Here is a 23981-nt window from a genome sequence, read left to right as displayed (position 1 = left end):
TACTGACCCAGACACTTAACCTGCAAAGCCACAAGCTGTAGTGAAACCATTGCTAGCATTGTGTCTACTTGATCTGTACTGCAGGATCTGCCTAGGATAGAAATATACTGCTGTGTATAATGAATGTATTTTTATACATACATTGTACACAGCAGAATAAAAGATTTTTTTCAGCCTATAAAATTGCTAAAAAATAATAAAGAAAAACATTTGATAATGAAAAAATTCATTTTTAATGTGTTTTGTAAAAAATAATAAACATCATAAATCAGCAAATAACACGGACATATTTGGTGTCCCTGTAATCGTAACAACCCGCAGAACACAGTGATCAGATTATTTACGGGAATGACGTAAAAAAAATTGGCATACTTGATATTTTTTCTCTATTAAACCCATAAAAACTATAATAAAACTGTAAGGCTGAGGCCGTGTTCACACGTAGCGTTAATGCTGCGTTCTTTCTGCTTCTTTTTTCTGCAGGTGTCCACACAAGACGACGCAATAACAATCTTCTATGACTATTGTGTTTGCTGCATTTCTTTTAAGCGTTTTCCCGCTTATTTGATGCGTTTTCGGTGCAGATATGAAGCAGAGTTTTTAACGCTTTTTAATAGTACAGAAAAACTTTGATTCTGCGCTTAAAAATGCAGCGGCGCTTTTTTTCTTCACGCGTTTAGAGAGAAATGCTCCAAAACGCAGAGTAATGATGAGCGAGCGTGTATTAACCCTTTCGGCGAGCACGCTCGAGTGTTCGCCTAGTATTTTCGGCGTGCTCAGCATCTATGTTTGAGCCGCAGCGGCTGCATGTCTCGCGGCTGTTAGACAGCTGTGACACATGCAGGATGCCGTGACACATGCAGCCGTGGTGGCACTAACATATATGCTGAGCATGCCAAAAATACTCTGCGAGCACCTGGGTGTGCTCGCCGAAAGGGTTAACAATACCTGCTCGCTCATCACTACTGCAGAGTTCAGCAGCGTCTTCATACGCTTCTATGTGGAGCCTAAAAAAAACCCCACAGATATTTCATTAAGTGCAAAATCAAAGCTTTTCTGTACTATAAAAAGCACCTTAAAAAAACGGCTTCACATCTGCACCAGAAACTCATCAAATAAGGGGGAGAAGATTGTTCTTGTGTAGCTTGGTGCGGACATCTGCAGGACGCACAGATGAAACCACGCTGCCTCAGAAGATAAGAGATTCATGGCCTCCCATCCAGCCGCCTGGTATCACTGATCCTAACGCTGGACCAGAGACCCAGGAATCCATCCGCTCATCTCTAGTCCCAACTGTCCCGCATACAGCAGACAGTCCTGGATTTGGGTCTGCAGTCTCCGGTGTCTGCTGAATTTTCCTCACCACCAGTGTCCCTCTGACAACTCCTCTTGCAAGGGGAGAAAGATAATGGTAAATGGGCGTGGATTGGGGTGTGGCCAAATTTTGCGCCGCATAGTTGATCCCTCTTTGTGTTCTTCAAAAGTTGGGAGGTATGCGTAACCGGACCTGCAGTGTGTGTTTCTAATCCACAACATGTCAATTTCTCTTGTAGATACACTGAGTTTTCTGTGCAGTTTCTCCATAGACTTGCATTAGATGCGGAAAATCCACAGGTAAAAAACGCCAGAAACGCACGTAATCCACACCGGAGCGTGTCAATAAAGGTTTGTTCAAGCCAAACACCAAGAAGTATCAAAAACAAAGCGGTTTTATTTACAGCATGATGCACCAACCAGAGACAAAAAACACGATAAAAAGGCATTAAAAAGATGCAAATAACCTAATAATAGGTTACATAATAGGAAATTCTGCAACATCAAAAGCTCACGTGGGAACACAGCCCAAATGTTTGCCTGGGCGGGTGTTTCCTAGCCCTGATAAGGCCTTGTGCACACAGACGAGGAGTCTGCGATGTGTGAGGTAAAAGTGTAGCACAAGGGTCTACCATCATGTCATGTGGAAGAACGGCGGCTAGAGGGCGCGCTAGAGCATTAAGCCTCCCTGTATAGCACAGAGCACGCTTATATAACACAGGGCGCCATATACAATGCTGCACCCTGAAACACGAGCTTCTGAATTGTGTAAGGAGGCGCTCTTCCCATATATTGCAGATTCAGCCCCGTGCTGGGCTCCCGCAACAGACACGGCTGCGCTTCAGTCACTCCGCAGTGCGCAGACGCCAGGCATGCCGCGCGCTGTGATGACGTACTGATGACGGCGCTGTGTTCGTGTGGCGCCGGCGGGAAATAAACATGGAGGTGGAAATGGAGGATAAAGAGCCGCAACACACGGGACCGGCGAGCAAGGGGCCGGCTGCAGCGTACGAGCTGCCCTGGTGAGTGTTGGCTGCGGTCCTGCAGATGGCGGCGCCGTGCACTGCAGTGGGTCCTGCTGCTGCTGCTGTGGTGTCTGCCTGCAGTCTGTCACAGGAGGTGTCATGGCTGCCCCTGCAGCACTACATGTCCTCCAGCTGAGGGAAAGGTAGTGACTCCCAGCTTGTTGCATCACACGTGTATTACATTACTCCAGGTTTATAAGGGTGGTCTCTGTATAGTAGTTAGAGGGTCTCATAAGGACAGCCACTACACTTGTCTAATCTACTGTTCCCCAGCTGTCCATGATATGGGCATAAAGGCCGCTGAGAATCTGTAGGCATTCTAGATGACCTGTCCTGGTGGGAGGACTGACAGGGCCGTGCAAGGAGCCATGTAACCTGGCAGTGCAGGGGTTAACACTGCAGCCATTCAGATCCCACCATGGACAACGTCCGCAAGGAGTTTGTATGGTCTTCCTGTGTGCATGTGGGTTTCCTCCTACACTTCAAAGATAGGGAATGTAGATTGTGAGCAGCGATGATGATGTCTGTAAAGCGCTGCATAATGTGATGGCGCTACAAAAGAAAGCAAAATAAATAATAAAGGTGATGAACATGGATGTTTGAAATATACTTGTTTTAGTTGACTTATCTAATTCACAAGACTGCATAGCAGACAGCCACAGCTCCCAACCTGACTGATCACTCTCCAATCAACCTGCCCCATACCTCCCAACTTTTGCAGAAGAGAAAGAGTGACCGATCCTGAAGCGCGCATAGTGGCAAATTTTGGCCACACCCCAATCCATGCCCATTTTACCATTTCTTTCTCCCCTGGCAGGAGAAGCTGTCAGAGGGGCGCTGGTAATAAGGGGCATTCAGCAGACGGCCCTCACCCCCATTCTTGGTATGCATGGCCCCCCCATCACTGCACACATGTTAAATAAAATAAACAATTATACTCACCTTCCTTCCCACTGCTCCAGCGCTGTGTCCTGTTCTGCCAGCAGCTCATGTCATCATCTGAGCAACGCATGATGTCACTGCCATGCACTTTCAGATGCCGATGTGAGCTGTGGGGATATTCACTCCTCTCCACGCTGGGACTATGGGGGGAGTGAATAGTCATTCTCCTTAATAGCGCACACAGCACCTGCTGCGGCTCTGCGATCCTCTGTGCCCGCTACTAAAGAGAATGAATATTCACTCTTCTCCACGCCCATGGGAGTAGAGAAGAGTGAATTTTCTTTCTAAGAGCGGGCACAGAGGATCGCAGAGCCCCCGCAGGAAGACTGCGGCTGCGATTGACATCTTTAGCAGCGGGCACACTTGGTAACTGTAGCTGCCGGCTACTACCTGTGCCTGCTACTCCGCCGTCGCAACCTGCCTCACCACCCTCCACAGCTGGGAGAACAGCTGAGCCGTGACGGGACGTGGGGCTGAGCCCTCAAAGAGGGACAGTCCTGCGGAAACCAGGACGGTTGGGAGCTATGGCCTTTCCTATGTTTGTGGCTGTAAGTTTAGCTCATAGATTTGCAAACACCCCTGGCCTTCAGGTAATATACAGATGAGAAATCTGATCATGTGAATTAGTCCTAATACATGATTGAAATTGGGTCGCATGGCCCATTTCTGACGTACAGCGCATTGAAAAGGCACAAAATTGCTGTGCAACGTGTAGTTGTGCAAAAAGTTTGTTACTTTTGGCCAGACGGTGGTATTTCCACCAAAGTATGAGGAGCGTGGCGGTGCTCAGCTGCTGAATTCATCAAAAGTTGCGCCATTACTTACTCCAATCCCTTACTGGAGTAGCATTTCTGGTGAAGCACACACCATTGACTAGACGCGACGCGCCCCTTTTTTAAGACTGGCGTGTACAACACTTAAAGCACCACTCAAGCGTTTTTTTTTGTGTTTTTTTTAATTGCATCGCTGGAGTTTACATGTCCCAAATGGGAATGCTGACAAGTGCCTATGTTATAGAATAGGCATCTCTTTAGATAGGCTTGCTCGAACATGATGTTTAGGATATACTGTTCTGTGTTCGTCACTGCTGTGTTGCTAACAATACAATGAGAAGGTTGGACAGATAGAATAGTGAATATCGGAAAATTGCTCCAAAGTAACATGTATTGTTTGCTTCATTTACCTAGGGTGGAGAAGTACAGACCATTAAAACTGAATGAAATAGTTGGCAATGAAGAGACTGTTAGCCGGCTTGAGGTAAATCATTTATTTTATATACATTCCCATTGTGTATATTCCCACTTTGAATATTTAATGTTTCACTAGTGTCTCATTGAAGTCACCGCAGGTCATCAGCTCGCAGCAGCTCATTCTCCCCTGATTTTCAGCATGAATGGTCGCATCATGTCACCATTCATTTTGAAAACCAAATATCGCACAGGTGGGGGGGGCACCACATTGGGACCCCTCTATTCTTGATAACCAGTCATGATAAAGCATACAGCTGGGGGCTGCAGCCCGCAGCTGTTGGTTTTGCCTGTGCTGGTTATCAAAACTAGAAGAGCCCCCACGTTATTTATTTATAGCATAGGCGCCGGCTGATAAATACTCTCATCAGTGGCGCCTGCTCTCGCTGCTATCAAAGACAGCAGGCGTACGCTGATGAGAGTAGTACTCTCATCAGCTGATGCCTGTCAGAGCTGCTGGCTCACACGCAGCATGAGAACTGCAGCTCTCTGACTGGCGGTAACAATGTTACCGCCGATCAGAGCCGCTGTTTCTCCCGCTGTCACACAGATGACAACGTGGGAAACGGCCGATGTTCTGGCTGCCGAACCCGAACAGTAACACGGACTTCCTGGAGAAGTCCGTGCTCGAACACTAGGTGTTTGGTGCGGACTCCAAACTTTACTGTTCTGGTTTGCCCATCACTACTGATGGGTAGTATGTGCAGTGCATGCATTTAGATAACTACCCATCACTGCTTTCTTATGTTTCCAGTGCTGCCAGTCTTCTTCACCATGTGACTGCAGTTCAAACATGATGGCTTACACAGTGGACAGTTCGTTGCTTTCACAGTATAAGGCTACATTCACACATCTGTTGTTCATGGCAGTGCTTGTGTTTTTTTTGTTTTTTTTTTCTCTGACATCTCTTGGATTCAAAGATTCATTGATCCATACACATGCATTTTAAAAACAGAACTGTGGGACTTAGAGCATATCTGATCCTCTTCTGCGGATCAGACTTGGCCACTAATTATATGGGTGTCTATTAAAAATGGATAAAAACCCAGAAGACTAACTTCAGTGTATCAGCCATGTTTCATCCATTTTTCACTGATGCATTGTTAAAGAATCACTCCGATTTATACATTTATTTTATATGTGAATATGTGCATGTAATGTAGCATTGAGTGTATTACCATGCTCACCTATTGATGCTCTCTCCGGTGTCCAGCGCCGTTCTGCTTCACTGTTCAGTGACATTACCACAATTGCGACTAGCTGGCTCACTGTATGTGAGCTGGAAGTCTTTTACAATGGAAAAAAGGTTGCACTCTGTAACACTATAGCATTAAAAAATGAAATTGTTAGTTATATATAGAGGTGGCTACTCATAGTATGCACCTGTACACACCAGCTTTCTGTTTGGAAGTGACATTCAGTCTTTTGTTATTTATATATAGGCTCTCTGAATGAGTTCTCCACCCATCAGCCTATGGTGGCTTTAATCACAGCGGGATCCTACCTACTCATATAGATGTAGACTATCAACCCAGGAGAGGATTCACATTAGGATAGGTTCCCAGCAACAGGAGATAGCCTTCTCGTTGTCTGCTGGGCATGCATGAATTGGCCAATTTATGCACGAAATATCTTCGTTTTTTTTCCTATTATCTAGAGCAGTAATGCAATTCCAATTTCATATATTTCATGTTTCCATGCTATAGCGTTAGAGTGCAACTTTATTTGTTAGTTATATATGGAGATGGCTACTCTTAGTATCCACATGTTCACACACGTTCTCTGTTTGGACATGACAGTCAGTCTTTGATATTTATTCTTTTACATTGAAAGCCTATGGAGCTTTGTTCTGATGCTCCATAGGTTTACATGGTAAAAGCCACTTCCAGGTCACGCAGAGCGCAGCGTGACCTGGAGAATCTGCAGAGCGGTGACATCATTGTGAAGAGGAGCTGCACACCAGAGAGAGCAGAAGTAGTTCAGTATATTAACACACTCGCACTACTTTACATCATTACATATGTGTGTGTATTAAAAAAAGATGGGAGTGCTTCTTTAACCCGTTCACGACATATGTACATTTTTGTCATATGTCTGTCGTGTCCCTGACTTTGAGGGCTCAGTGTCGGAGCCTGTACATGACCACTAATTTAATCAGCTGTCATGTGCCTTTAATGCTATGTTCCCATAATGACCTTTTTGGTGAGTTTTTGATGTTGTAGATTTTATGTACCATTTCTGCACCCATTAAGTAAGATAGGTTACTTGCATTTTTTTTCAAAAATACGCAGCATCAAAATCTCTTTGTGGGAACGTAGCCTAACAGCCGCGAGTGGAGCAGTGCTGTTAACCTGTTAAATCCCGCTGTCAATGTCTGACAGCAGGATTTCACGCGTGCTGGCAGAGCACGCAGCATTCCTGTGATGTGATTGCGGGGCGCCGATGGGTTGTCATGACACCCAACGATTGTTGCTTCAAGTCTCCTAAGGAGACTATTAAATAAAGTAAAAAGTGAAAAAAAGCTCAGCTCAGGGTGCAAAAAATAAGCCCTCACCCAATCACATATTCCGAAAAATGAGAACGTTACAGGTCTCAGAAAATGGCAACAAATGCAAAAAAAAAATTTCACTACTTAAATAAGGATTGTGTCCCCAAAAAAAACAGACTTGTCTCCGTGTGGCGCACACGGACACACGGTCTGTGAAAACACAGTGAGATGTGCACAGACTCATTCATTTGAATGGGTCTGCGTGTGTCAGTGTTTTTGGTACGTGTGGAAACTGTCACCACATGTACTGGAAATACTGACGTGTGAAAGAACCCTAAGACTGTGAGCCGGCTAGTCAGAACTGTCACATCCTGTAGGAGAGGACCATGCTGGAAATGGTAGAAGGCAGCAATGGGTATTTTAATGCATGCGCTGTACACATATTATCCATTGGTAAAGAATGAGATAAAAAAGTGTGCTTTCTCCCAGAAACAATATCACACTTTGTCTGTAAGTTGTCATGAATGGTCCTGATCTGCAGTGTCGCTGACTGCACAACTACCATATTGTCTTAATGGACCTGAACTTCCATCATTTTGCATTACTGCTGCTACTTTGTCTATGACCTACATTTAGAGAAATTTTGCAGAATCACTCATTTGATGTCTTGTTTTCTAGGTATTTGCAAGAGAGGGAAATGTTCCTAATATCATCATCGCTGTAAGTATCTGCATTTTCACTCTTGGTTTAGAGTTCTAGAAATGTCTCATCTGGTAAAGTAATAGTCTTCTGCTCCATGTTCAGGGTCCTCCAGGAACTGGCAAAACCACAAGTATTTTATGTTTAGCTCGAGCACTTCTGGGTCCTGCACTTAAAGACGCTGTTCTGGAACTCAATGCCTCAAATGATCGGTAAGTGAAATATCTGAGTTTCTCCATAGACATATGTACATAATTCCGATAACTGATTAAAGATTGTTCTGATTAATCGTAAAAGCTTGCCATTTTAGTGTCTTGTTATAATGCAACATCTCTAGTCACTTTGAAGTGACATTAACCCCTTGCCTCCACATCAATTTTTTTCTTTTTGCACTTTAGGTTTATGTCTGCTTTCAATGGTCATAACTTTATTTTTTTTATTGACATACCCATATCAAGGCTTGCTTTTTGTGAGAACTTGTAGTGTTGAATGAACCCAACCCTTTTACCATATAATGTACTGAAAAACGGAAAAAAATTCCAAATCGGATGAAAGGGTGAAAAAATGCAACCTTGCTATTGCTTCTTGATTTTGTTTTTAAGGCATTCATTGTGTGGTAAAACTTATCTAGCAGTATGATTCTCCAGATCAATACAATTATAGCGATAACAAACTTTCATAGTTAGTTCTGTCTTTGTTTTTTTAAATGGTGAAAAAAAAAAAAAAAAATTGTCGCCATTCTTCCTGGTCCTTTTAACATTTTGAGCTGTGTGAAGGCTTGTGCTTTTTTTTTGTTTGTTTTTTGCGTGACAAACTTGATGGTTTTATTGATACTAATTAAGGGCATATATGATGTTTTGTTTGCTTAGTATTGTATTTTCTTATAGGGATATATGGTGACTAAAAGAACATAATACTTATTTATTTTTACACCTTCTATTTTTTCTTGATAGAATCGACTTTTCCAGACACAGTAATACCAAATGCTTATTTATTTATATATATATCTATATCTAGTCCCTTTTCGGGAGCTTGAACCTACAATTGATTGCTTATACTATATATTGAAAAACACAATATTGCGTTATATAGTGAAAATCACAGTTTCCTATAAAACTTCACAGGAGTACTTGGATGGCAGTGATGGGTTCCTCCAGCAGGCCCATTGTTGTCTTGCAATTGCTTTTTTTTAGAGGGTGGATGGGAGCTGGTGTGCTCGAGCACAGGTAACATCGCTATTTAAAAGGTGCTATCCGGGATTGACTGCAGAGATGGGAGCTCGACTGTGTAATATAGCCAGCATTTACCACGTATAGCGGTAGATGGGCTTCTCCTGTAAAAGTACTTCATTATGCATTGGGGAGTTCTGATTCCACTTTTAATAGCTAACAATTTCTAATGCTGTTAGACTGTCTAGAAAATACCTTTAATTGTTGTATTTCTTTTCTTTAGAGGCATTGATGTTGTGAGAAACAAAATAAAAATGTTCGCACAGCAAAAGGTTACGCTTCCAAAAGGTCGGCATAAAATTATCATACTGGATGAGGCTGACAGGTGCTTGTCTTCCATTTTTTTTTTTTGTCCAATTAATCTGTATTTAGTTTGCAAAGCATGTTTGGTCCCTTGGGTCTCATGGACACATAAGGCTCACAGTCTACATGTAGTGCAGGCTTCATCGAACTTTACAAGTATGGTTATATATTATTATTATTTTTTTGGAGAATACCTTTCTGCAAACCTTTGCATACCTGTATCAGATCGGGTATTGTAGAGGCATAATGGCTTTCTATTGTAGTACTAACCTAATTGAATAGTACTATGAGTTTTTGACATTGTGTATTTTCACTCCCCAGAAAATGAGCATCTTACAGTTCCAGTAAAGTGGATGGGATTTATAGAAATGTCATGTTCAGGTTGTTTTTTTTTTTGTAGACTGACCTGCAGTGCATTTTTGAAATCTGCAACATGTCAACTCTTGAGGGTACGCTAAGTTTTATGTGTGGATTGCATTAGATGTGGAAAATCCACAGGTTAAAAAAACGAATATAATCCACACATGACTGTGTATCAATAAAGTTTTGTCATTGCAAAATACCAGGATGTATTAAAAAAAAAAAAAAAAAAAAAGCAGCTTTACTTAACTCCTTAGTGACAGAGCCAATTATGTTCTTAATGACCATGGCAAATTTTACAATTCTGTAAACTTTGAGGTAATGACTCTGGAACGCTTCAACGGATCCCACTGATTCTGAGGTTGTTGGTTTTTTTTTTTTTTTCATGACATTGTACTTCATGATAGTGGTACAATTTCTACAATATGTCTTGGGTTTATTTGTGAAAAAAACTTTGGATTCTTATGCACTTTTTTAGAAAGTTATAAGGGTTAAAAATTGACCAACGATTTCTAATTTTTCCAACATTTATAAAACCATTTTTTTAGGGACTAAATCACATTTGAAGTGACTTTGAGGGGTCTTTATGACAGAAAATACCCAAAAGTGACACCATTCTAAAAACTGCACCCCTCAAGGTGCTCAAGACCACATTCAAGAAGTTTATTAACCCTTCAGGTGCTTCACAGGAATTAATGGAATGTGGAAAGAAAATATAAACGTAACTTTTTTTTCACAAGAATTTTATTTCAAAATTTTTTTTAAATTTTCACAAGGGTAACGAGAAAATGGACACAAAATTTGTTGTGCATTTTCTCCTGAGCACGCCGATACCCCATATGTGGGGAAAAACCACTGTTTGGGCGCATGGCAGGGCTCGTGTAACTTTATGAATGCAAAATTGGCTGGAATCAAGAGAGGACGCAATGCTGCATTTGGAGAACCTCTAAGTTGCCTAAACAGTGGAAACCCCCCACATGTGACCTTATTTTGGATATTAGACCCCTCAAGGATTTTATCAAGGGGGGTATAGTGAGCATTTTGAACCCTGAGGTACGACAGAGAATTTGGTAACATTAGGTCGTCATATTGAATATGTTGTCATTAGTATTGAGTGTAAGTGCTCGCTACTTGAGTTTGCATTGGTTGCTTGGGTATGCAAACTCAAGTTATACCCTCTTTATCTAACGTTTGACTTAAAGAGGTTGTTCGGTCAAACGTGATAAGTCTGCAGTCACTCTGTGTGACAGTGGACTTATGAATCCCCCCAGTGCACACACTGTGCGCTGCTTGGCTTCGCCGGTTTCAGACCCAGGACCAGAGGGGTATGTAGAAATTGTACATATCGCCGGCCAGTCGGCGCCGCCTCGCTCAATACAAGTGTATGGAGAGCAAGGGCACACCCACTGGCCGGGGGTTTATATAACACATACATACCCTCCGTTACCGAGTCTGAAAACGGTGAATCCCCGCAGCGCACAGTGCCTTCACTAGCGGATTCATTAGTCTGCAGTCACACAGAGTGACTGCAAACTTATCAGTTTTGACTGGGCAACCCTTTTAAACAGGTAAAAACAATTTTTTGCCAATAGACGTTTTGCTTTAAAAGGGTCAGAAGTTGTGTATTCGAGTAGTCCGTATTATCTATATACCAAAGCACTTTAAAACATCTGTGTAATTAAGGATATGCTACCAGGCTGATTTTGTTGATTCTTGAGCAGCATCTTATATGGCATGTGTTAATGCCCTTTACATTTATAATGCTTAAATATCATAGGTTGTTGTCATAATTATATGATCTACCTTGGTTATGTGAATAATATTGAGGCTATTTGGTGTTGATACTGTCACCTTGTACTTGGTTTACTAATATATGTTCTCTATAGTTGCAAAAACTATGCCATCTGCTGGTCAGATTTAACTACTACAACTTACTATGCTGGTCAGATTTAACTATTACTGTCTACTATGTCATTTCTTGAGCACCATCAAGTATTTATAAATAGCATGAAATATTAAGACCATCTAGCTCCTTATAATTCTGATCACTTTTCACAGCTATTTGATTTAATTTAAGCTGCCATTTTACAGGCAGTTGTATAAATCCTATTTCCACAGGTGAAAGTCATTAGTTATCTGCTCTGCTGGTTGTAGTAGTGTAAATAAGACAATAAGTTTCTTTTTTCTGGTTGCCTGTATTGCTAGTACAATTAATTAATTGGAGCTCCAGCTCTTCTTATTTTCCAGTACCTTTTTCTTGATCTTTAATTATGTTTTAAGAACGATTTCTAATAAAGTGTTATTAATTTAACGGTCACTTCTGTTTTTTGCTGGGTTATAAAAATATACTGGGTGAACTCATGTAAAAATGTCTTATGATTGGGCAACGTCATACAAGGGGGAAAGAGTAAACCTGTATAGTTTAAATCAAAATTATTGTGAAAAGGTCCTCCTTTAAAGGGAATCTCAGTAATGTCAAGCTCCTACTCCCATCTCCGCCCCCCCATAAACCACATATATGGGCATGCAGGTCTTGGCAGATGTAAAAATGTTAATAGATTAACATTTCAATCTTTTGCTGCATTTCCAAGAAATTAGCATTATACTTCATATACAAATTAATATTTTAGTGCTCTGGGCGTGATCAATCACTTCTGAGCCCTTGCCTCCTGCGCTTATATCCTCTCTCAGCACCAATCTGTTTAGCTTACTGTGTGACTTCAGGCAAGGCAATCAGACGGTGCACAATCAATGAAGCTAAAGAGGCTGGTGATGGGCAGGGAAACAGCCTCAGGTGACAGAGCCTTGGAAAATGGTGGTACACTGTCTAGAACACTTTTCTAGGTCCTGCTACCATGAGCTAGACTATATACGCAAGCATATGACTTACTGGGTGGCATACATATCAACTCTCATGCATACTCAAACTATAAATCAAAACTTTCTCAGTGATGCAAGCTTTTCAGTCCTCTTTGTAACATGGAAAGATCTGATTATACATTGCACTTTTTTAAATTCTGTTCTGACATGGGGTGCACAGAAAGGCTTCTAGGGCAGGGTAGCTTTCCAGCATGCAATTTAACGTTTTCACCCAAAAGACCGTTTCTGTTAAACATAATTTATGCTGAACACAAAAGTGTTATGGAAAACCATACGTATATAATATATATAACTTTTTTTGTGTTTTTTTTTTTTTCACTTGACTAATTGTTGTTGTAATCTATACTAATACTCTTCAAATAATTCTCTTAGCTTAAATGCTTTCTTTTTCTTGATCTATATAGCATGACAGACGGAGCCCAGCAAGCTTTAAGGAGAACGATGGAAATTTACTCGAAAACGACACGTTTTGCATTGGCCTGCAATGCCTCTGATAAAATTATAGGTAGTTTTGCATACTTTTGGGGTGCATCTAGTTTCCTGATTAATTTGGTTACTTGTGCTGTTCTTATACTTTTTTACCTTATCTCGTCAGAGCCTATCCAGTCCCGGTGTGCTGTTCTCCGATACACAAAATTAACTGATGCACAGGTTCTTGCCAGGTTGATGACCGTGGTGGAAAAAGAGAAAGTTCAGTGCACAGATGATGGTCTTGAGGCCATTGTATTTACTGCACAAGGAGACATGAGACAGGTACTAAATTGGGGTGTGAGTAAATGTCTAACACCTGTGACTGTGGTTCTATCTATAAGGCTATGAACACCTTAGCATGGAAAGATGATTCTTTTTCATTTATTAGTGGTATCATTGAGTTAAAAAAATTGCACATTTTAAGATGAAAGGTTCAGGCTGCAATCTTCATCCAGTCTGTACGTTTTGGGAAGTGCCACCCAGTAAAAAATGCTGAATGTCAGTCGGAGTCATCCCCCTTGGCTTTTTTGAGGGTTTGCATGAGTTCATGTAAAGAACATGCCTACAACTGTGAACATTTGATTTTCTTTTTATTGTGACGCAAACAACAAATAGGACAAAGTAACTGAAAACATCAGTACGCATAGCTATTCACCCCCCCTAAAGCAGGGCTGTGGAGTCGGTATAAAATGTACATACTCCGACTCCTAAAATATATAATAAATTGGGTACAGTAATTCAATGCAGTTTGTGGGGAATATTTTTCCATAAAAAGTTATTAAGTGTCCTATAAATGTCTGTCCTATTCCTGATCTAAGGGTCTAGACTTTTAGCTGAGATGAATCTGTGCTACAGTAAATTTATCACTTAAACATGAGCCATGTATGAGGGAGTCGTGGAGTTTGAAGTTTCTCTTACCGACTCCACAGCCCTGCTGAAAGTCAGTACTTTGTTGAGCCTCCTTTTGCTGCAATTACAGCTACAAGTCGCTTTGGATAAGTCGCTATGAGCTTTCCACATCCTTGCCTCTGGGATTTTTGCCCATACCTAAAGGCAAAACTGTTCCAGCTCCTTCAAGTTGGATAGTTTCCTCTGGTGAACAGCAATCTTCAAGTCTGACCACTGATTCTCAATTGGATTAAGGTCTGCACTTTGACTATGCCACGCCAAAACATTTACACGTTTCCCCTTTTTAAACCACTCAAGTGTTGCTTTAGCAGTGTGCTTTTGGTCATTGTCTAGTTGGAAGGTGAACCTCCGTCCCAGTCTCAAATCACTGACAGACTGAAACAAGTTTGGCTCAAGAATGTCCCTGTATTTAGCACCATCCATCTTCCCCTTGACTCAAACCGTTTTCCCTTTCCCTGCTGCCGAAAACCATCCTGTTCTTGGAGTGATGACCTTTGTTGGTTTGGTGCCAGTCATGGCATTTACCTTGGCCCAAAAGTTAAATTTTGGTCTCATCTGACCACAGCACCTTCCTCCATACATTTGGGGAGTCTCCCACGTGTCTTTTGCCGTACAACTTTTGTATGTAAGTAAAGGCTTTTTTCTGCCCACTCTTCATAAAGGCCACCTCTATGGAGTGTGCAGCTTATTGTGGTGCAATTACTTGCACCAGAAATTTTTAGGGGTTTCATTACAAAATGGGTGAATACATATGCCGATGCCAATTTTTAGTTATGTGAGCTCATAAATTAAATTTATGCCTATATTTTTCTCACTTCACTAACTAAGATTATTTAGTGTTGATGCATCACACTCAAATTGGATTACAAACATATTTTAACACGGGTTGTAATATAACAGAGTTGGTAAAAAGCCAAGGGGGTAAATACTTTTGAAAGCCACTGTACATGTATCAGCTCCACTTTACTCCTGTACTGATCTCTCCCACAGTTCATGAAGGATCATCTGACCATTGTGCTGAAAGACCATATTTAATGCTTAGCATGTGTAAACTCTCCCCTCAACTTGATTACAGGCGTGTGTTGTGTGCATGCTTTCTTCCCCGTCTGCAGTTTGGCCTGTCGTGTTTGATGCTCTCCCAGTTGCCACGTCTTCAGATTGCTTTGCATGTCAGTTTTTCTTGTGTACTGACTGATGGTCTGCATAAGGGCATGTTCCATTTTGGTCCAATTTGTGGATTGTATGCATCCATTCATGTGAATTGGTTGGCTAAAAAAAAAACAAAAAAACGGACAGTACAAATGTACCATCAGTGTGCTGCTTGATTTTCACTGACTGATTGCTTAGTGGAGCTTGAAAAACCTTTTATAAGGATTTTTTTGCTTTTCTGTGCAAAAATGGATGACCAACCAAAAACAGAAGAAGAAAGGATCTAGCCCACTGATTAAAGTCGGTACGTTTTCATTTAAACAAGGCTTTTTATTTTACATTTAAATAGCAAATGAACAATAAAGTGTCCATATCCAATAATCCTTTTGATGCGGGACAATTTTTTTTACTTTTTTGAGAAACACTACCTGCATTCTAAAACAGAAAAAAAATACATTTAAAGAATGATTATCTGAAACTAGACACCAAGCATATTGTGAAAATACCACTCAGGTTTTCAGTTGACACCTCCATGCAATTTTGCATCAAAGAATTTTTGTGAAATCAAATGTAGTTATGTCTTAAAGATGGTGCTAAGCAGAGCATGAAAAGCAGAAAACCTGCTTTAAAAAAAAAAAAAAAAAAAAAAAGCTCAGGATATACATAGTTCAGATTTTCCACTTATGTCTGCCTAAGTCACAGGCTAGACAGATGTCCTGATTAGTGATGAGTGAGTATGTTTTGTTAACCCTTTCACCGAGTATGCTCCGCTGAGCACCGAGTATTTATAGCTGCTTGGTGATATGTTTGAATCACTCCCATGTGCATGATTTGCGACAGTTTTAATACATGTGAGGAATGTGTAAGAAGCAGACATTCCTCACATGTATCAAAGCTGTCAAACAGTCACAAATCATGCACACGGGAGTGATTCAAACACATCACCGAGCAGCTGTAAATACTCGGTGCTCTGCCGAGTATACTCGCCGAAAGGGTTAACAAAACATACTTGCTCATCACTAGTCCTGATCTGACACAGGGCATTTCTTCAGTAGAAATAAGACCTGGATGTGACAGCATATTCTCAAGGATTTGTAAAAGGGATAGCATGAATAGTCCTGTTTTACCGCTTGATGGGCATTGGAAGATGTACAGATGTACAGTACAAACCAAAAGTTTGGACACACCTTCTCATTTAAAGATTTTTCTGTATTTTCATGACTATGAAAATTGTACATTCACACTGAAGGCATCAAAACTATGAATTAACACATGTGGAATTATATACTTAACAAAAAAGAGTGAAACAACTGGAAATATGTCTTATATTCTAGGTTCTTCAAAGTAGCCACCTTTTGCTTTGATGACTGCTTTGCACACTCTTGGCATTCTCTTGATGAGCTTCAAGAGGTAGTCACCGGAAATGGTTTTCACTTCACAGGTGTGCCCTGTCACGTTTAATAAGTGGGATTTCTTGCCTTATAAATGGGGTTGGGACCATCAGTTGTGTTGTGCAGAAGTCTGGTGGATACACCGCTGATAGTCCTACTGAATAGACTGTTAGCTGCTTTTTTCTTGCCATAATACAAATTCTAAGTAAAGAAAAACGAGTGGCCATCATTACTTTAAGAAATGAAGGTCAGTCAGTCCGAAAAATTGGGAAAACTTTGAAAGTGTCCCCAAGTGCAGTTGCAAAAACCATCAAGTTCTGTAAAGAAACTGGCTCACATGAGGACTGCCCCAGGAAAGGAAGACCAAGAGTCACCTCTGCTTCTGAGGATAAGTTTATCCGAGTCACCAGCCTCAGAAATCGCAGGTTAACAGCAGCTCAGATTAGAGACCAGGTCAATGCCACACAGAGTTCTAGCAGCAGACACATCTCTACAACAACTGTTAAGAGGAGACTTTGTGCAGCAGGCCTTCATGGTAAAATAGCTGCTAGGAAACCACTGCTTAGTACAGGCAACAAACAGAAGAGACTTGTTTGGGCTAAAGAACACAAGGAATTGACATTAGACCAGTGGAAATCTGTGCTTTGGTCTGATGAGTCCAAATTTGAGATCTTTGGTTCCAACCACCGTGTCTTTGTGCGACGCAGAAAAGGTGAACGGATGGACTCTACATGCCTGGTTCCCACCGTGAAGCATGGAGGAGGAGGTGTGATGGTGTGGGGGTGCTTTGCTGGTGACACTGTTGGGGATTTATTCAAAATTGAAGGCATACTGAACCAGCATGGCTACCACAGCATCTTGCAGCGGCATGCTATTCCATCCGGTTTGCGTTTAGTTGGACCATCATTTATTTTTCAACAGGACAATGACCCCAAATACACCTCCAGGCTGTGTAAGGGCTATTTGACCAAGGAGGAGAGTGATGGGGTGCTACGCCAGATGACCTGGCCTCCACAGTCACCAGACCTGAACCCAATCGAGATGGTTTGGGGTGAGCTGGACCGCAGAGTGAAGGCAAAAGGGCCAAGAAGTGCTAAGCATCTCTGGGAACTCCTTCAAGATTGTTGGAAGACCATTTCCGGTGACTACCTCTTGAAGCTCATCAAGAGAATGCCAAGAGTGTGCAAAGCAGTCATCAAAGCAAAAGGTGGCTACTTTGAAGAACCTAGAATATAAGACATATTTTCAGTTGTTTCACACTTTTTTGTTAAGTATATAATTCCACATGTGTTAATTCATAGTTTTGATGCCTTCAGTATGAATGTACAATTTTCAAAGTCATGAAAATACAGAAAAATCTTTAAATGAGAAGGTGTGTCCAAACTTTTGGTCTGTACTGTATATTACAATAATAGGCTGTAATCTACCTGACCTACAACTTTTTATCCACTGGTCCTCTCTTAAACCGCTGAATCGGGTTGAGATATGGTGACTGCGCTGGCCACTCCATTACAGATAGAATACCAGCTGCCTGCTTCTTCCCTAAACAGGTCATGCATAATTTGCAGGTGTTCTTTGGGTCATTGTCCTGTTGTAGGATGAAATTGGCTCCAATCAAGCGCTGTCCACAGGGTATGGCATGGCGTTGCAAAATGGAGTGATGGCCTTCCTTATTCAAAATCCCATTTACCTTGTACAAATCTCCCACTTTACCAGCACCAAAGCAACCCCAGACCATCACATTACCTCCACCATGCTTGACAGATGGCATCAGGCACTCTTCCAGCATCTTTTCAGTTGTTCTTCGTCTCACAAATGTTCTTCTGTGTGATCCAAACACCTCAAACTTTGATTCGTCTGTCCATAAAACTTTTTCCAATCTTCCTCTGTCTAATGTCTGTGTTCTTTTGCCCATATTAATCTTTTCCTTTTATTAGCCAGTCTCAGATATGGCTTTTTCTTTGCCACTTTGCCCTGAAGGCTAGCATCCCAGAGTCGCCTCTTCACTGTAGACGTTGACACTGGCGTTTTACGTGTACTATTTAATGAAGCTGCCAGTTGAGGAGCTGTGAGGCGTGGATTTCTCAAACTAGAGACTCTAATGTAATTGTCTTGTTGCTCAGTTGTGCAGCGGGGCCTCCCACTTCTTTCTACTCTGGTTAGAGCCTGTTTGTGCTCTTTGAAGGGAGTAGTACACACCGTTGTAGGAAATCTTCAGTTTCTTGTCAATTTCTTATATGGAATAGCCTTCATTTCTAAGAACAAGTATAAACTGTCGAGTTTCACATGAAGTTCTCTTTTTCTGACCATTTTGAGAGTTTCACAAAACAAACAAATGTAATGCTCCAGATTCTCAACTAGCTCAAAGGAAGGTAAATTTTATAGCTTTTCAAATCAGCCAAACCATTTTCAGCTGGGCTAACATACTTGTGCAAGGGTTTTCTAAACATCCATTAGCCTTCTTACACAGTTAGCAAACACAATGTACCATTAAACACTGGAGTGGTGGTTGTTGGAAATGGGCCTCTATACACCTATGTAGGCATTGCACTAAAAACAAGATATTTGCAGCTAGAATAGTCATTTACCACATTAACAATGTATAGAGTGTATTTCTGATTCATTTAATGTTAGTTTCATTGAAAAAAAATGTGCTTTTCTTTCAAAAATAATGAAATTTCTAAAGTACCGCAAACCTTTGAACGGTAGTGTTAATAGCGCCATTATTTCTACAGCACTTCAGACATGATCATCACTGTCCCCATCGGGGCTCACAATCTAGATTCCCTATCAGTATGTCTTTGGAGTGTGGGAGGAAACCGGAGAACCCGGAGGAAACCCACACAAACGTGGGGAGAACATACAAACTTCTTACAGATATATTACTTAGTATACAGGGTGCAGCAGTTATGATGGTCCGTTTTCTCTGCAGCAGATTAAGCAGAGCTCAGTTGTTGAGCTGTGATATAACTCTGCTTACACCACAGCTTTCTGTGTATATTGTATGGCATGGTTGGACTATCCTGTACTTTCCAAGTTGTCCTGTAATGATTAACATTGATTTGTGTTGAAATGGCAAAAGAGTGTCACATCACTGTAATCGGGGTCTCTGCTCCTACATTATTGTGCTCTCAGATTACATAGTAAAAACCTGCTGACAGATTACCTTTTAAAGAGTACCTATTTCTGAATCATATCCCAATATGTCATTAGGTGTAATAATATTAGCAAATGCCTCCAATTTGAAATGTAGTATAGTTCTTCTGATTTGCTATGCCGCTTACCCCATGTGCAGGCATTGCAGTAGATTAGATAGTCAATAGTGGTCGCAACCATGGCTAACTGTCACTGAGTGGTTATAACTATGGATATCTAAGCTACTGCAATGCCCTGCACATGGGGTAACCTAGCAAATCAGAAGAACTATACTACATTTCTAATTAGAGGTATTTACTAATATTATTATTATACCTACTACATATTGGGATGTGATCTTGGAGATGGAAATACCCTTTTTAAGGTTGATTGTTTGTACCTATATTTATTGGTCCTAATTTATTTATTTTTCCTCCTTTTTCTAGGCCCTGAATAACTTGCAGTCCACACATGCAGGATTTGAAGTTGTAAACAGTACAAATGTTTTTAAGGCAGGTATTTTCTAGTGATTGTAAAGGGGAAAACATTTCTCTAGTGTCATTGCATATTTTGCTTTCTTTCTCTTTAAAAGATAAAAAAGAATTGAATCATTTAATTTTCTGTTATTGCCGTACTTGGAAGATTTTTAAAATATGAATAAGTTGTGGCGAAGATTTGCTGAACCTAAAAATGTGACCGTTTTAGTGAAGCTGCGATGTGACTTGTTCCATTTTTATATTAATAAGACATTGGACTTTAACAGAAAATCTGAGAAAGCTATTTCCTATCATTCAGGTTTGTGACGAACCACATCCGTTATTGGTGAAAGAAATGTTGCAGCATTGTGTGAATGCAAACATAGATGAAGCATACAAGGTTTGTTGTGTGTGTTTTTTTTTATATATATATAAAAGCTGGCCGTTCTAATCCACTGCAGTTATCTTGCTTTTTATTCATGTGAAGTCTGAGGATGCTAACTGTAATGACTATGAGGGAAAATAAGTTTATATTTACTTACACTGAAGTATTTTGGACACTTCACATTGTCCCGTGCCTGAATCTATCCATATTTGTTACTACGGAAGTTAAAACCTCAACTTATGTCATGCATACGGTAAATTAACAAAAAATATTGTATATTTCTCACTTTACAGATTATAGCTCATCTTTGGAAACTTGGGTACTCGCCAGAAGATATTATAGGCAACATCTTCAGGGTCTGTAAGACGTTCCAGATGCCAGAGTATCTCAAGCTAGAGTTTATTAAGGTATCCCACCTTCCACAAGTGTTAATTTAAAGGGAATTTAATTTTTTTTAAAAGGAACATGTCAACTCAAAAACAATCTTCGCCTGCAGATATGGAGTCAGTATGCAGGTACATAGCGTTCAAATGCTGCCTTACTGAAAGTGCAGCTACTGGGAGAAAATGAACTTGCTTCCTCCTGGGAGCTGCTGTCAGGGGATATATAGCTTGCTGTGTAGCACATCTATACAGAGCCAAATGTACACAGTACAGTGAGCGATGACTGACTCGTTCCATGCACGCCCATATGACTGAAATGAGCGACTTCATTTTCTCCCAGTAGCCACACTTTCAGTAAGGCGGCCAAGCAGCATCGAAACACTATTTACCTTCAGATCCATCCTACATCTGCACATAAATAGCGTTTTTGACGTGATTGGTGCTCTTTAAACTTGCATTACACTAGTTCAGCCCCACACCTTATATTGCAGATTAAAGACCTAAATAGACACTATTAGTAGTGTGCTAGAACTACAGCTTAGTATGTTTCTTGGGTATAAGCGACACCCTAACTTCTGTACATGTGATGAACATTGATGCTTGAGTCCACAGTTATTATAATGACTGAATATGTTGCAGTGTTAAAGATTAGCCTCACACCAGTAACCTCAACATAAAGTAAACTGTCTTGATGTACATTGTAAGGACCACAGTACAACAGTTAAGAGACTGTCTTCCAATAAATCTGGGGCTGTATTTATACTGCAGAAAATCTATTAACATTAGAGTTTATGTGCTGAAATCACTGTGATTTGTACAATGTCCAACTAAGCCTCGACTGTAGTGTTTCTATGTGACTATGACTAGCTGGTGGGGAGGTGAGAATAATAATAAAAAAAAACAAAACTAAATTTTTCATTTTAAAGCATTTTCATGTAATTTGTTTTACCTTTTCTAAACAGTAATGTGCACATGAAAATATAGAAGTCCTAGAATTTCTGACATTTGAGCTTGCATGAAGATGGTTTTAAGTTTGTTGCATTGCTTGTAAATCTACTGACCCATATCTGTGTGTTTCAGGAAATTGGTTACACGCACATGAAAGTTGCAGAGGGTGTGAATTCTTTACTACAGATGGCTGGACTCCTAGCACGACTGTGTCAGAAGACTGCGATGCCTACAAGCTCATAAATATGTATATTTCACTTCGGCTGTTTAATACAAATATTAAGTTGCATTTTAGACTTACTTTTCTGCTGTATAATGTACATCTCCATAAATGTTTTCACTTTTCAAGTATTTAGTTGTAGTTATTATTTTCAAGAAAACATATTTGGAAAATGTGTAATTGTTTGCCATTTAACAGTGACAAGTCATGTGGTGGATAACATTTTTACTCTTAAATACCACTGATTTAGTGTTTTTTTTTTTCTTCTCACCATTATCCTAACTAGTTCATACATTTTGTTTGGTGCAATATGCAGTAAGGAAAAGTTATCAATGAAAAAGCCTATTGCATACCTGGTGATTGTAATTTAACATGTATTGTAATCACTGGAACTTGTGAAACTGTTCAGTAGAATGGCAATCTGTGCCATATTAATATTCACGTTTTGATTCTTGGGGATACACCCTGTTTTAGGAAACTGGAAGACCTATTGACACATGTAGATGAATAACTTTTTTTTTTTTTTTTTTCTTTTTATTTATACTATGCAGTCATATTCAAACAAGATCCAAAAATCTAAATGGTACCCCATTATTTTTGGTACTGCAGTTAAAGGGGTGGTCCCATCTGGGTTTTTGGTTTGTAGACCCATGTTATAGGTCAGAACACATCTGTGATGACTACCATCAAATGTAATGTCGCGGAGCGAAATTATGATTATCATGTAATGCAATCAAAGTTACGGGGTAGCCCTAGCCTAATATGTGAATAGCTCAAGTCCACACCTTGTCAGTGGCTTTCTGCTTTAAGTTATAGAAGTTGCATATTTCTCTTTCCCCATGACGGCACCACGGAGAGAGGGGATCCGCCCTTCAAGGACAGGAAACCTACAGATAAAAAGGGCGGCACCTCTCTCCCGCATCAGTTTGTTTCCTGTCCTTGACAGGGACCTACAGATGAAAAATCCTGAAGAAACGAAGAAAGAAGATTTTACTTACCAGGCCCGACCAGTCCGACTCAGGCAGCGGGGGTTCCCTGCCTCGGCTGGTGCGGTGTCCTGAAGCGCCACAGCTGGGGTCAGCGGGCCTCCAGCATGGCAGGGAGACGCGAAGCTGAGCCGCGGTCTCCTGTGGCGTCGGTCCCAAGCAGTAAGTATAGGGGGTCCGGGGCTCGGGTTGGAGTAGGCCTGGGCCCAGGGTACCAGGGCCTTGTGCAGCGCGCGCCCCGCATGCTTGCCGGATAGCGATTCGGGGTTTGGGTGGGTGAGCGCGCGCTGACGCTCCCCCACGCGCGCCCGGAAGTGACGCGGCCGCAGATCCCTATGGGAGCGGCGCGTTCAAACGCGCGCGGGAAAGGCCTAACATGTAGGACACAGCGGTGCCCTGGCCAGAGGGGGGTGCTCCCCGCAGCGGTGTTGGAGGGGGAGGGCGCGGTCCCCTGCATAGCTTAAATAGCCAGGGAAGCAATGGGAAAATGCTTCCTGGCATACATTGAGATCAGCAGTATGAGTGACCAGGAGGTGCAGCCCCTGCGCCCCCACTCACCATCACCATCGGGGGAGCTCATCTAGACGACCTAGTGGCTCAGGGGGTCTGGGCAAAGGGGGTGGAAGGTTCTTCCTCCAACATGAAAGAACTTCTGGCGGTGAAGTATGGCCTCTTGGAATTTCTAAACGTGTTAAAAGGTCCCCACGTGAGAGTGTCCTCGGACAACCGGGTAGTGGTGGCATATCTAAATCACCAGGGGGGGTACCCGGTCCATCTCCCTTCTTCAGGCGTCAAGCTCCATCCTCCACATAGCAGAGAGAAATTTAGAGTCCTTATCAGCTCTGCACATAAAAGGGTCAATGAACGTCACGGCGGACTTCCTAAGCCGGAAACAGTTGAGACAGGGCGAATGGGAGCTGAACCAGCTAGTGTTCAAAAAGATCACGAGGGCTTGGGAAATCCCATTTATAGACCTATTCGCCAACTGGAAAAACAAAAAGGTGGACACGTTTTGCTCGATCGACCCCAGGGGGAACCCAG

The 23981-nt window shown here is 41.4% G+C and overlaps 1 protein-coding gene across 2 annotated transcripts; it reads left to right on the top strand.

Moving 5' to 3' along the window:
• Positions 1 to 1977: 1977 nt before the first annotated feature.
• On the top strand, positions 1978 to 22085 carry RFC2 (replication factor C subunit 2). 2 transcript variants are annotated; one of them, XM_073665158.1, is made up of 11 exons: positions 1978 to 2336; positions 4469 to 4538; positions 7695 to 7736; positions 7821 to 7927; positions 9168 to 9269; positions 12892 to 12992; positions 13083 to 13240; positions 19989 to 20054; positions 20338 to 20418; positions 20697 to 20810; positions 21867 to 22085. In XM_073665158.1, the coding sequence occupies exons 1-11, from the start codon at positions 2254 to 2256 to the stop codon at positions 21975 to 21977; spliced, it is 1035 nt and encodes a 344-aa protein (XP_073521259.1). In that variant the 5' UTR covers positions 1978 to 2253; the 3' UTR covers positions 21978 to 22085. The 2 variants fall into 2 exon arrangements, with proteins under 2 accessions (XP_073521259.1, XP_073521261.1); XM_073665160.1 differs by lacking the exon at positions 1978 to 2336 and adding an exon at positions 2344 to 2482.
• Positions 22086 to 23981: the final 1896 nt, after the last annotated feature.

Source organism: Phyllobates terribilis, unplaced genomic scaffold (genome assembly GCF_046119375.1).
Source record: "Phyllobates terribilis strain yellow unplaced genomic scaffold, ASM4611937v1 Scaffold_2__4_contigs__length_985480577, whole genome shotgun sequence".
NCBI lineage: Eukaryota > Metazoa > Chordata > Amphibia > Anura > Dendrobatidae > Phyllobates > Phyllobates terribilis.
Note: the sequence above shows the minus strand (reverse complement) of the source record. Positions and strands in the feature narration are given on the sequence as shown.

Excerpts from the sequence above, each read along its gene's own strand:
- RFC2 (XM_073665158.1), top strand. The coding sequence starts at position 2,254 with ATGGAGGTGGAAATGGAGGATAAAGAGCCGCAACACACGGGACCGGCG. Across the intron at positions 2,337-4,468 it reads GCAGCGTACGAGCTGCCCTG|GGTGGAGAAGTACAGACCAT; the intron begins GTGAGTGTTGGC and ends TCATTTACCTAG. Across the intron at positions 7,928-9,167 it reads CTCAATGCCTCAAATGATCG|AGGCATTGATGTTGTGAGAA; the intron begins GTAAGTGAAATA and ends TCTTTTCTTTAG.